Genomic DNA, 13,874 nt, shown 5'->3' with positions numbered 1-13,874 from the left:
AATGCGACCTCCTCTTCCTCCTCCCTTTCCCAGGCCTTTGTCCGCGAAGTGTTTGTGTACCACGAAGAGTAGCGTTTATCTTGCCAAGTAGCAGGAACAAGGCTCGCAATCAGTTAGGCACCGCTTCCGAGATTTAAAAAATTTCTCCAGTCTTCTGGGAACCATTTAAAATTTGTACCTAGCTGCGCTGGATGCACTGACGAGTAAGGTCAATTTGCTAATCCAATGTCGGAGCATTTACTACAGGCCGTAATAACTTCGGTAACCGCGTTTAGGTGCCGGGATCTAGTCGTCAGTCCGAAGCCTTCGGCAACCATCTTTGATCGGTGTTGAATGCTCTCACAACAGTCCAAATCACTGATTGAACTACAAGCCTGTTCGTCCAGCCTGCGGCAATTGATCTACAAGTGCCATTTTGAAGGGCCAGGCGTCGTGGGGATCAGTTAATGCAGGGATTAATCGGTGAATGATAGAGTGTATTCGAGTGATTGATCGCTGATCAACTCCGGTAGGGTTTGTCTGAGGTCGCCCGGCTGCAGTCATGCGGCAATCAAAATTCAGGCAGGGACTCGTGCACACCGCAAACTGAACTACTGCACATCGTGGGAAGCCAATAGCCTGGGTTTGCATACCGGGTAACACAACGGTGATGTGTGTTTGGGGTGTGGAGAATATCGCTCGATGCCGTTACGGTTCGACGTATCGTTGGAACGGGTCAACGCGTTGACACGGTACGTCCATTACCTCGTCAAACATCGTCCGTCGACGACAGATCGACTGACCGCCAACTTGCCAACAATCCAGTCATGCAGGCAAACTCTCCCGCCGCATCGGATGTGAGGAGAGGTCCATGGATAATATGTGTCCTATAGCCACACAGTACGGAACCATACCTCGTCAATTACACGGAAGCATCGGGCATGCATATCTTCGGAAACGATTCATCGACCTGTCGCTAAACCCCGTCTAATTGACGACTTCGCGGCTTTTGCAAAGAACGGCTGTGCGAGTTGAGTCTCTGATCTAGAGTCGCGATGAATTCTATGAACCTCTTCTTCCGCGTTCTTCTCTATATCGATTCGTTCTGAATCGTAGCACGCAACCTATTTATCGTGGCACTTACGTGCAGCTTTTCAGCTTCTGAATTCTATCGGATTTTCTGTTCCTATAAATGGTCGTTTCTAGGATACAATGAAAAACTCCCGTACATTCAACTCAAGACTCTTACTCTACCATGATTCTTTGAGGTAATCGCTTCGATCGACTCACCGGACACAGTTATATGCATCCTCAGCTATCCAATTACTTGAGCTCAATGTTTGACAGAATCTAGCACGACAGTAAAAAAACAACTCAGGTTCCATCCATCAATAGTCTTTCCAGATATCTTTCTCACTTGGAACAATGGGCAAACTTGTAGATAATCATCGACATCCACAACGGGACGTCACAATTGGAAATAAATCCGCGTCCCGGTCTGTCTCTTCGAGCGGAATGACCGACAGGACGACTGTTCCAAAAAACTCGCCACTTTTGACGCGAGTGAACAGCAGAGATAGGAATTCTCTTGAGCTAGACAGTCCGAGCCGCACATACCTATAACTAAATCTATCTATCTCCAAGGAACAATTTGCAGAGACAATAGGACGAGGAGCAAGGATGAGAGGAGTTCCTAGTTACGGGTACCACTGCGCAAGATCGAGAGCAGTGTAAGTACGTATACACACGTGTATTCATGTACTCGATTCGGCAAATTCTCGAGCCTCAACGGCGGTTGGATCAATTAATTATTTAAGACCGGATTAATAGACGCGCGAATAGTGATAGCTCGTGACGTGCCCACAGTTAGAACTATGCAGTGGACACATCGAATCGTTCGGTTGTCAGCGTCTCCTGATATTGTGCCGTTTTTTATCCGCCATTCAATTTTTATCGGGGGATGAAACGACACGTTACTATATCGGAAGAATGGAGCCCGACGTCTTTCACCGGAAACGCGCAACGCGTGTTTTTGCCCGCGCTGGAATGCTTCGAAGCGACTCGCAGGCCATCCATTCGAGCTCGTGGATTCCTCGGGGAGGCATCTCGAAGAAGAAGGATTTGGATTTTCTTTCCTCCCGTTAAAACTTCCCTAATTCTTTCAGCGGCCTCTCTTCTGTCGCTACCTAGTCGCCGAAGTTGAATCGAGTTAGCCGAACGATACGGGAGGCTCTTCGTCCATTATTAAGTTGAAAAGGGGTGCTGGCTCGTTCCGGTCAAAACACGCACCAGCGAACCGAAGCCCACGGTGCTTTTGCCCCTGCAGGGTCACCTTTAAGGGGAGCGAAAGAAATTGAGAATAGTAAAAACCCACCGAACATTGTAACAACGACGCTCAGTGGTCGGCAGGATTCTCCTCTCTACGTTTTACCCTCTTTCAGTCAAGATTCGCTGACTTACTTGCATGACCCTGTACGCTCCGACAACGTCAAAGCAAAAGCGAAAAAACAGCGTCCACTTCTCCGAAGAAACTGACAACTCCCGCGTCGTGTTGCAAAAACACATAATCGATGATGACAGCGATTTCGGAACGCAAGAATTCGACGACATTCATCTCTGACGTACTTTTTCTCGAAGGCAACTACAACCCAATGCGAAATACGAGGAAACTAAGATTAAAGCTTAAAGCGGTGCGAGTTTGAGGGTTTCTGGAGAAGGGTGGAATCCCTCATACAACCGGTTAAGCGGAACAGCAGCTTAAGGGGAGCAAGATGGCAAACATTTACGTCTCGGGTTTCACGTTTATTCACAATTTAAAAGGGACTGCACCCGCAACACTCGGGCTGATTTTATTTGAAACGAAGTTAATCCGAAATCCCATTTGAATGTCTCCTAAAGTCTACCGGTAGACTGGAGAGACGGTTAATCTTAATCGATCCGAGTTCCTATCAGATGGTTACACTCCCCCAGCCTAGCCGTTCCTCGCGCCCTCCTTATTCACCCCCTCCGCCGAAATCTTAAGTATAAGGTAAAGTAGGTGCACAGACACACGCGCGAAAATTCGAACACACACCGCAAAGGTGTGAGCGGTGCTCTTTCCATCTCTCCGGCTGCGGCTCGGCGCTGTCGTTTCCCATTTCGGTTAAATCTCGAAGTTAGTTTTAAGGCTGGGCGTCGTCGTCGTCGTCGTCGTCGTCATTCCTTCTGCTCGAGTCTTATCTTAATAGTCGATTCGGCAATCGAAAGTTTAGACTCTACTATCGTCGTCATCATCATCATTCTCATCAGCATTATCGTCATCGCTTCTCCCTGAATTACCGCCTGCCATTTACCAGAGTGGAAAAGTCAGGACCAACCCCGCGGATGCTTCCATTCTCCTCAGCTCGTACTACACGTCTTCTCTACCTTTTGATTCATCGCTTCACGGCCGTTATCGCCGACGCCTTCCATTGTTCCCCGTAAACAAACATGGACGCCGAAATATCGGACGCAGAGAAATACCGCTGCTGCTGCGTTATTTCATCACGGAACGTGGTTACAAATTTCAGTTATGACGATCGGCAGGAAGTATGGAAAGATCGACCTCGATCGCGTTGGTAAGAAATTCATCGAAAAAGAAGTGCTTGAAAGTAAACTTAAGCTCTAGAAGATAACCAAGATATTTCTAACCAATGAGTAACCATTTTTTAGTAATCAAAATCGATTCCAATGCATCATGTGTTCATGATAAATCATTAATTACCAGCAGAGGGCGGAAAAATTTAATAAAATGATGCAAGCTTCATATTTTGAAACTTTTTTTAACGATTTCGATTTATTCCTGAATCATAAATGATAAGATTTTAGCAAGGATTTCTCACTGCAAACGATGAACAGACCTTTTTCGAACCTTGTTCACAATTTTCACGAACGGACAGGCGATAAGCTTTTTTTTAAACAAGGTGCAGCGATACCTTGACACTGACATCGTATTTTCTACGAACAAGGGTTCTTCGATGACGCGGTGTCTGGGCCATTCGACAAGTATGGGAGACCCGCTAGGCTGCGAGACGACATGGCGACGGGTGGACAGATCCGTCCGGGGCCTCGGATTGAGCTGTTTGAAAAAAAGTTCGAGCGTCTTTTCACGGGTGAAGCCTTGTCCGAGACGTGGAGGGAGGAGAGCAGGAAGAGGGTATAAAAATTGAAGAAAGCGAGGTGAGTTTTCATTGCTCGGCTATATTCTACACCGCTTTCCACGTGTGTGCGCAGCTCTTGGAGCGTAAGAAGAACGTCGGTCCTCGAGAGTTCCAGACCGGAGGTCCTGCGAAGAAGCATTCAACTCCGAATGATTTCTACGGTTGTTTCTCGAACCCGGCTGATTCCCTCGATCACGCGCCCTCGATCAAACCAAAGAAGAAGGAGAGCGACGCCCTGCCGAACTGCAAAATAAAACCGAATCCCCTAGGCGGTCCCGGATACGCAAATATCTGCCTCAGTCCCGATCCGAAACACGAAACTGATCCTTACGATAGAAAAAAGGTCACGAAAGGTAAACTGCACAACCACCATTCGAGTGGAACGCTGGATTCCCGGATGCAGAGCTTGCGTCAAAAAACGCGCAAGCTTGACGGCTCGATTTCAGACACACATTTTTTCTGCTTTTTTTCTTTCACCCCGCAGAACGCGAGGCTCGATTTCTGACTACGAGCGTACCACAGCCTTACTTTCCGCCGAATCCTTACACGGCAACAACCTTTGGCCCGATGTACGTGGCTCCCGCTCTTTCCCGATCGCCGGTGATCGGAACGGGTCACATCTACGTCCCAGGACCGAAGAAAATCGGGGGCTGCAAAGCCGGGTGCTTTGATAAATATCCACCCTACGAAAGTTCCCCCTACGATATCAAGAAGGAACGTGCCAGTCCGCAGGCTAGATGGCTGGGCGGCTATCCTCCGGAGCGTGAAAAATATACGAGAAGTATAATCGATTACGGTACACGGATATCGTGCAACGCGAACAACTACCCCGAGTACAGGGAACGGATCTACCCTCTCAAGTATTGAATATCGGGATGTAGAAGTCGGGATGTTCTTATTATCCTACGCATTTACCTTGTTTTTGCTGACCGTGAAATATACTTACTTTGCGAAAATTTACTAGAACACATCGATTACATTCTTCGACTGTTAGTTTTCCGCCTACGTATACGATCGTTATCGCCAAAGAGGAAAACGATGGAGAGGAAGAAAGCGCGAAGTGAGAAGGTATAATTAATTTCGTCAAGAAGAGTGCTACGCGGAAAAATGGGATGATTTCCAACAGCCACGTTCACCCCTCGGGCGGAGAACCGGATCCGCAACTTCCATAAACAGTGCCTGTCCAGGATACCAACGAACGAATACAACCCCTGTATGAAATCACCGAGAATCCGCGGTTACCTCCGCGTGATATATTCCTCCGCATTCTATTCATTGCCATGGTGTTTTGTGACATATATCGTGCCGGGTGAGCTCGGAAGTTGTTTGACGAATGCCTCCTCGAACAATTTCAACCCGAAATTAGTTTCGACGGCTAAAATTTCACCGTCCAGCCTTCCAACGTACGAAATGCCTCGAACGTAAATGCGTCAGACGATTTGACCGACGATAAAATCGCGAAGGACATCTGAGAAGTGAATTTCCACGGCAGTCCCTCGGCGATATTCTTCACCCGGTATATCAGAGTGGTCGAATAACTCGATACGGCGAATCTGCAGTGCGGGGGGAATAAAATTCCGGAAAGAAGCGTGAACCGCTTCGGGTTTTCCATCTGTAGACACAGACCCACACGTAGCCGTCGAGTGTACGAAGGCACTATCAAGCGGTATACAAGGAGTGAGAATAGAGCGGATGCTGGAGACTTGCATTCTAAAGAATATCGAATGCCGTCGAATCTGCCCATTCAGAGCCAGCTGGGTATTCTGATTGTGAGTAGGATGACGCCGCACCGAGTCGGGCGTATCGTATGGCCAGGTTTCATCCGGATGGACAAAGGACGAGGAACGGGACGAGAGGATGGTCCTAGCTCAGAGGGTGCCGGGCGAATCGGTGTGCGAGACAGTCGACGAGTCTTCTTCGGTATACGAAGAAATACGCGCATGGCTCCTGCAAGATCAATCCCCATTGAAGATGGCCGAAGCACTTAAGTCTCGACGGTGAGGTTCTCTCTTTTTCAGGATATGACAAACGTCTGGGACTCCCCGTTTCACGCCCTCCCCTCTACACTCCGCGCTGACGGGTTCGGGGATGCGGGTCAATTTTCAAAATTGGACGCAGTTATGCAGAAGCAAACCCGACGGTACCTTATACCGGATCAGCTGCTCTGCGTATCTCTTCTTCGCCAGCTGGACCCCGAGATAATTCTAGTCGCCCTCTTTTATCCTGGGATATCTTTACGGAGGGTTGATTCACCGAAAATCGATACTTTTTATCACTTTTATTAAGACAAAATCGTACATTGAGTACCCGCTTATCGAATTATCATATTGGTCGTGAGCTATTTTTTTCAAATACGTTAGTAAATAATCTTGGGACCACAAACAAGTGTTCCGATATCCATGCTTCGTTAAACGTCTTGTGGGTTCGTTCAATTTCACTCTACGATGACTTATTATTCAGAAGACTGTTTTGTACAAATTCATTGAAACAGATTTTCTTTTTGACATTTATGGATCATAATCAATATCGCTGTAATGTTAAAAGTGAGAATTTAACGATGCCAAAAAGATAGCAAAAAAAAAAATAGTGTTTCGGGGATTTGGAAGGAAATAGTCTTTCTGAATAAAATCAAACAACGTAAAATGAGATCCGATAAATCTGCTAGGTTCTTAATCATTTTGAAGTATTCATATCTATAACGCTTCTATCTGTGAGTTTTTATTTACAATTCCATCATTTTCTACGAGATCTTGGCAGCTTATGAATATGATAGTTTAATGAATACTCAATGCACGACCATCTCGTAATAAAATTCATCAATAGTATCAAATTTTAGTGAGCCGACCCTTTTGAAGATTTCGCTTCGATCTTGTGCCTCGTGCGCTTTGATAAGCTAATCGCTGTACGATCGGAACAGTACCTACTAAAACAATGCTCACTCAATTCAACCAAAAAATAATCCTTCCGGTTCGAAATAACTATGTTTAGAAAATTTAACACATCCTTCTCGACTTCGACGGTTGATGACAAAATAACGGTACTTCAACAAAATCAAGCACGCCTCAGAGCCGTTCACTTTACAGATGTTGAGTTCGAATGAAAAGCTATGGACTGGTATTACTCAGTCAAACGTCTTCGGCATCGTCTCAACTAAATTCGATGCCTTCCACTGCAAGAAGTGTGCCAGTTGACCGAGGCCTAAGTTACGGGGTATATTTAAGGGTGGGAAAGGGTTGAAATCCGGGCGTGTCTCAGTCGAAGACGTGTCTCCTGAGGCTGTAGGCTCGGATTGTACAGACTTTATGGCTCAAGGGTCCAACCATAACTCACTGGATACACCGAGAGCCTGCAGACAACTAACGGTAATTCACAGGGTGTCTTATTCGAAATCAAACTCCGGCTGATCGGAAAACTCGTACAGTGGCACGTAATCTCTTCAACGAATGTACAAAGAGCAACGAATTCACGGTACTTTGTTGCATCTTGTATGAAGTTTCGTTTGACGTTGCGTAATTTAGGAATTTTCGTTACCGGCAATTGAATTGTTTACCACCGTTTGCTATTCCTCTTCCTCTTCCTCTTTTTCTCTCTCACTATACGTCTCCGATTCACTGTATATGTGCGTTATGTGTATATCCAGAAGGGGGGAGGGGGGGGATAAAGCGTCCTTTATAATACAATAAATTTACGGTTCAGCGGCACTCGAACGTCAAAAGCTGACACCTCAGCGCTTATGAATTATAATATACGACGAGAGGGGCATAATAGTTATGAATATCATTTGTCTTCGTCACTCTTTTACACGGTCTAGAACAAAAACTATGGTTACAAATATGTACGCACGCTATATATACTCTATGTATAGAGAATAACATAATAGAATCGAGGGTAAAAACCAGGCAAAAAATGAACAAAGAACAAACCGAAAGTAAAATAAGGACAAATTACTTGCGTAGATTATGAACGAACAACTTGATACACAACTTCAGGGAAAAATGTTATTTATTCTTTCCTGCGATAAATCTCACCGAAATAAAAATGTTTCCTTTCGCACGAGCTTGCAGCCCAGGGCTGATTTGCGTTGCGAGTTTACGGCTGAGCTACGCCGCTGCACTTCTAGTCACAAATCCGTCGAGTTTTCCTGTTCCAAAACTTTTCACCCTCTTGCCAGCTTACCGAGTCAAGAATTCCACACCTGGTTTAATACGACCGTGCAATAGCAAAATCGAGTTGCGTTTGAGTTTTCGTACGTTTTGAGGCGCGTCCGTGTGCGTTTTTTTCTTTAATAATTCATAAACCCGCGATATTTTTCCATCCCGTGATGTCATTTTTCACACTGTAGCACTGTTTTACTCTATAACGACACTGCATCGTATATTTGTAAAAGATTTTTTCCCTTTTTCTTATTTATCCAATAGTTCAAGCGCCCGATTATCAGAAGAGCTGGTTTCTATTCTGGCCAATTGAATGTTGTGAATATGGCCTGTTTTAAAGATGAGAAGGTAGAAAACGTTCTGGACACACTATATTTATTCGAATTTTCTCTAGCTCGTTATAAGCGCTGAATTGCACGACAATATTGAACATCTTCAATACGATCAAGTACCTATACCTACCGACTAATTACTGCCTTGGTAATTACCGCTGCACATTAATCACTAACGGCGACGTCCTGGCAGTCAATATTACAGTCTCATCGTATAAGAATCACTATGCAAGACTCGCTTAAAGAAGTAAGCCTACAAGAAGGATGAATAATAATCTCAACTAAATGTTGATTTTTTTTCTCAATAAATTTATTCCAACTTGCTTCCTCTCCCTTTTTCTTCTTCTCTCTCTTTCTAGGAAGAGAGAGAGAGAGAGAAACTAGATTCTAATTACTTACTAGACTTTCAACTTGCACCCCGTGTTTCAACCTGACCTTTTCATCCCCGTGTTACCGCTTTTTCAACCCGCTGCAACGCAGTGAGACAGAGAGGAGAATTGCGAAGTTGCATTAAATCTGCACTCCCTGTTCCCCAGGCGAGGTTTTTTTCCTCCGCAATTCTCTTTGCGCTCTTTCTATTATTTTTATTATTGTGTTTTTCCATTTTCATCTCGCCCACCATCCGTAGTCGTCATTCACGCAAGCTCCGTGTGTATTATGTGTAACGGTGCTCGGCTCACGTCGGCTGTGACCAATTTTTTCTCTTTGATATTTCGAATTTGTACATTGCAATTAACGGATATGTCACGCATCGTAATATCCGAGGGAAATATATTCGTATGCATGTATGAATGTCTATATAAATTTAATATGAAAAGTTGTTGATCAATTACATGCAGTGAAAAATGTTACGACGGATTGCGAAATGTTGCAAAAAATAAAATTTCTAATGTGTAAAAATGTGTCGTATACGATAAGAATGGTCTTTTTCTGTTCCCTTGCTAATTGATTTTCCCCGTTTTTGTTTTTAATTCCAAAACTTGACGGCTGCAATAGTAAACCGATAGTGAGGAATTTTCGACACTTTGGATACTTAGCTGAGTAATGGGATAGCCATCCGAAGAAGTGAAAAAGTTTTTTTTTTCCCTTTTCCTTCATTTTCTTTCTTTCTTTGCGCGAAAGTGGCGCTTCATCGAGAAACGAGCCTGGTCGAATGGTACAGCTCCCGATAACGGCGCTTATGTAACAAAAACAAACTCTCCGAGAGCTTTAGGGTAAGTGTGTAGAAAGAGGGGGGCGAACGAAGGGCAACACGCTGTTACAGACTTTCAGGGAAAGCCAATTCCGAGGAACTTTCCATCTGTCTGTCGGTCCGTCTGTCTGTTCATTTGTCTGCGTCTATTCATCTTTTTTCCCATTTGTTTTGTACCCACCTCGAGTTACCGTTATAGATTTCAATCGGGTTGGTATTTGTAATAAGCAACGTTATGAAAACTGCACTAAACTGTAGCCGTAATGCGAAGTGAAAGTATTCAGTCACGTCAGGTCATTTGAGTTGATTGAAAAACAATCAGCTTCTGTACATGCAATTTTTTAATAATTCCCAACATCCGATCCAGGCATTTTCAATGTTCTTGTTAATTGAAATTGACCGAAAGCACAAACCGTTCGTCTAAAAACCAGCTAGATGCTCGTTTAATTTCTGATGCGAAACCTTCGAGTGTAAAAATTTCTTTGAAAGTGGAAGCTCTCATTTTTCACTGCTCCCGGTGTCCATTTCGACTTGATCCGTTTCCAACCCCCCGAAACTTACATGCGAGCAGTTTTTAGCAAGGCTTAAAGAGCTTTTGGCCCTGAATTCGGCACCGAGGGTCTGGAAAGTTTCCAAAACTCGTCGTCAACCAGACTATTGACTATTCGCAAGGACTGAAACCACCCTGTTCTCCGCGTGTTATCCGTTTTATTGAATCCGCACCCCGTCTGCCGAGATTCAAGGGGGCTTTAAACCCCACCGGGGCAATCTGCCATCTTGTGTAGTTTTACGACTGCCTCAGGTTGCACCTTGCGTCCGAAATATATATCAGAGATTTTTCTCATTCTCTTTTGCTTTCCGAAATCCCTTCGTGAAACTCAAATCGCGCACTGCACGTGCCTGTGAGGTGATGAGAAAAACAAAAAATAATAATAAGAACGAAATAACAAAGGTTGAATTGATCGAAATTCGCGTTTGTATCAACGCGACGTCCGTTTTCGCATTTCACGGGCTGAAAGTATCGAATCGTTGCGATAAGCTACTGGTTCAAATTCACTCGCTTTGTTGATAAGCTGAATTTTTGCCCCTCTCTTTGAGTTGTAACAAATTCAAATAAACCCGGGTATGATATATTAACCTGCAAAGAGATACCAACGTTCCGAGAGCAAAAAAGTAAGTAAGAAAAATATTGAAGTTTACAGAATATATACAAGTACAAAATACACACATGCTTGTGTATGCGTAAAGGGGAGGAGAAATGAAGAAAATTAATAACTTTGTACATGCCCAACGTTACTTCGTTGAGAAAGAAGAAAACAGAATGCAAAATAAAAGGACCGTGAGTGGTGGGTACACAAGAATTCGGAGATGGTGGAAAAGTCCACATCGGCGCGTACGTTGACTTGGCACAAAAAAACCGTACAAAAAAAAAAAAAACAAGACGAAAAAGTGTGTCAACAAAACTGAATATTCGGAGAGTGCGGAATGAAACGAATAAAATGCATAATACGAGGAATCTGGAAAAACGAAAGAAGCCGAAATACAATAAAGGATTATAAAAATGTCACAGATTTCCTTCCACCTCTTGTTGTTAGTTTGTTTCTCACCTTCGGTTTTGCGACGTAATTATTCTACAGGGGAAAAAATAAGGCAGCTACTTTACCGCACTAACGGTCCCACGGACGGTGAGTAATTCTACATGATTGGGCATCCCCGGGGACTGGGCAACATGAATCAAGCAATGTGGGCTAAGCCTACAAGCGATCGACCGCGCAGATACTACCGACACAATATGCCGTTGTCGCCGTAACACTATAATCCTTCCTGCACACCCATTGACTATCTGTCCCTGCCCCGAACACTCCTTGCTCTATGCCTCTGCTACCTGCGTCCGTCCAGGTGGACAAATGCAGAATTACACCCTCGCTATTTGCAGTTCGAATATGACGCGTGGCATGGTCGCCGCATTGAAATTGAGGAAAACGCGAAGAAGCGGAAGGAGCGGATATTGAGAAACTCCGAATTCCGGAACGCACATTTGCCACAGATTGCTGATGAAACGGTAGGCTAAACTAAGAGGAAGCTTAAACGCGTGTTGAGAAAACTGATTGAGATATCGTGAAGAAACCTCAGCATGATTTAAGATTATGCAGTACGATGGGTACATATTTTTTTCTGAATTAAATCCGTGACGAGAATGGGATGAAAATGATTTACTGTTCGTTTTTAATCGAAATATTCACAAAAGAAACGGTGTGAATGGGTGGATTTTTTCAACATCCGTTCGGTACACGTATTATCAAAGGGTGGAATGGTGCCGTATAACGAAAAATGTTAGACTTAAACTGATATCTATCTACCTGACCTGCCACGATCCGTACGACGCGAATGACTGGTTTCAATCAAGTTTCACTAATTGGACCCATCCAGTCGATATTTATACGCATGGTACGTTTTAATTTCTCTATTTCGTTACGATTCCAGGGGTAAAAAAAGCTAACGTTAACGCGGTTAAATACACGTGTAATTTCACCGACATATTATATCCACGCATGTGAGCACAGACGTACGTGTTAGTAGTTACACCGACGCAATCAGCGTGTAGGTGGAGTGTTAAAAAATATTAGTATATATGTACCTTCAAGCTAAGAGGAAAAAAAATTAATCACCCCACGGTCGTAATGACGCTTCTCATTTAGGGCATGGAAACAAAAATTTCTCACCCCATCTTCCGCCTGTCTTCACACAACTTCGTGTGTATAATTTAAAGGAGACTACTTTGTAAAAATTGTTAATTTTTTTTTTTTTTTTAGTAAAAAAATGTCATGAAAATTTTTATTATTCAGTAATTCCTGTATATTCTTAAGGGGATGTTCTGGTCTAGATGTCTGAATTTCGAGCGTTTTTTCAAGCTTGATATAAAAAAAAATAAAAATAGCTTCAGCGTCCATTTGTTCAGAGAATTTTTATTGGTATTTAAGAAACTTCTAGTTAAATTTTTGTGAAAAATAAATGTTAAAATTCAAACAATTGTGGGCCTCTAAATACGGCCGTGATAAAAAACCGGTTGAGGTAGTTGACACGATTCCAGCGCTCCAATTCATCCGAATTAGAAAAACAACGAGCTTTCTTGATTAGTAAGAATGTCGTTTCAGCCCGTACCAAGAAGCAAGAGAGATAAAAAAAATTGTAAATGGTGGCTGTTTGAAGACAAAATGAATTTTTCCCTCTTTTTTTTTTTATCGATAGTTTCCAATTTTTTATATAGTTGTAACAATAATTTCGAAATGCCCGTGGTAGGCATTACAGAGGAATGTATACTGAATAATAACTCGAGATTTTATGTAAACCAGGTAGAAAAATGTAGTTTTGAGTCGAACGCATTTAAAGTTTAATGTTTTGACCTTGGTTTTGAGGCTTATTCCTGTATCAATTGAAATGGGAATTTTTCTTACCGTTGAGCGGTGATTCCTGGGCATTCGGGAAGTCTTCTGCCGCATTCGCAGTTTTCTTACAAACCGATTTTTCCGACCTAGAAGCCAATAAATCTATTAAGGCGCGCACCGAGCGGTCGTACATTGTTTCACTCGAGGTCTCATAACTTTCTCAATATTTGGATATTTGACATCGGGTTTGAGCCAAAATATTCATACAATATGTAGCTATAATAATATGTAAAAAAATACTCATCGATTTCTCGAAATTACTAGACCTGAATACCCCTTTAAAACGCAATTTCTATCACTTTAGTGTTTATCTCGCTGACACTTCTCGGCTAAATCTATCCAAAGCAGTGTCTAATAACATCACGAAGCCATGAATTTCTCACTCGTTTCGAGAGAAATTTGCTGTTGAAAAATGTGAGGGTTTCTCGGTGCGTCGATAAAAGCATCGCGAGATTTCGAACGGCTTTTACTTTTCGTTTCTTGATTAGACCAGTAAATCAACCTTCCTCACTTCTCCAATTTCGTATTGTCATAGCTATCCGAGGCGTCTCCCATTACAATCGATATTTCCAGTCGGACATGGACTGCGGTAA

General features: G+C 43.4%; 1 protein-coding gene across 1 annotated transcript; it reads left to right on the top strand.

Annotated features, from left to right (window-relative positions):
- Nucleotides 1–4,033: 4,033 nt before the first annotated feature.
- Nucleotides 4,034–5,024, top strand: LOC124175617 (UPF0602 protein C4orf47 homolog). Its single transcript, XM_046556017.1, has 3 exons — nt 4,034–4,153; nt 4,231–4,510; nt 4,642–5,024. The coding sequence occupies exons 1-3, from the start codon at nt 4,034–4,036 to the stop codon at nt 5,022–5,024; spliced, it is 783 nt and encodes a 260-aa protein (XP_046411973.1).
- The last annotated feature ends 8,850 nt before the right edge of the window (nt 5,025–13,874 follow it).

This window comes from Neodiprion fabricii, chromosome 2, assembly GCF_021155785.1.
Source record: "Neodiprion fabricii isolate iyNeoFabr1 chromosome 2, iyNeoFabr1.1, whole genome shotgun sequence".
Lineage (NCBI taxonomy): Eukaryota > Metazoa > Arthropoda > Insecta > Hymenoptera > Diprionidae > Neodiprion > Neodiprion fabricii.
The sequence above is the reverse complement of the archived record's forward strand: the minus strand, read 5'-3'. Positions and strand labels throughout refer to the sequence as shown.

Excerpts from the sequence above, each read along its gene's own strand:
- LOC124175617 (XM_046556017.1), top strand. The coding sequence starts at position 4,034 with ATGGCGACGGGTGGACAGATCCGTCCGGGGCCTCGGATTGAGCTGTTT. Across the intron at positions 4,154-4,230 it reads GGGAGGAGAGCAGGAAGAGG|CTCTTGGAGCGTAAGAAGAA; the intron begins GTATAAAAATTG and ends GTGTGTGCGCAG. Across the intron at positions 4,511-4,641 it reads TAGAAAAAAGGTCACGAAAG|AACGCGAGGCTCGATTTCTG; the intron begins GTAAACTGCACA and ends TTCACCCCGCAG.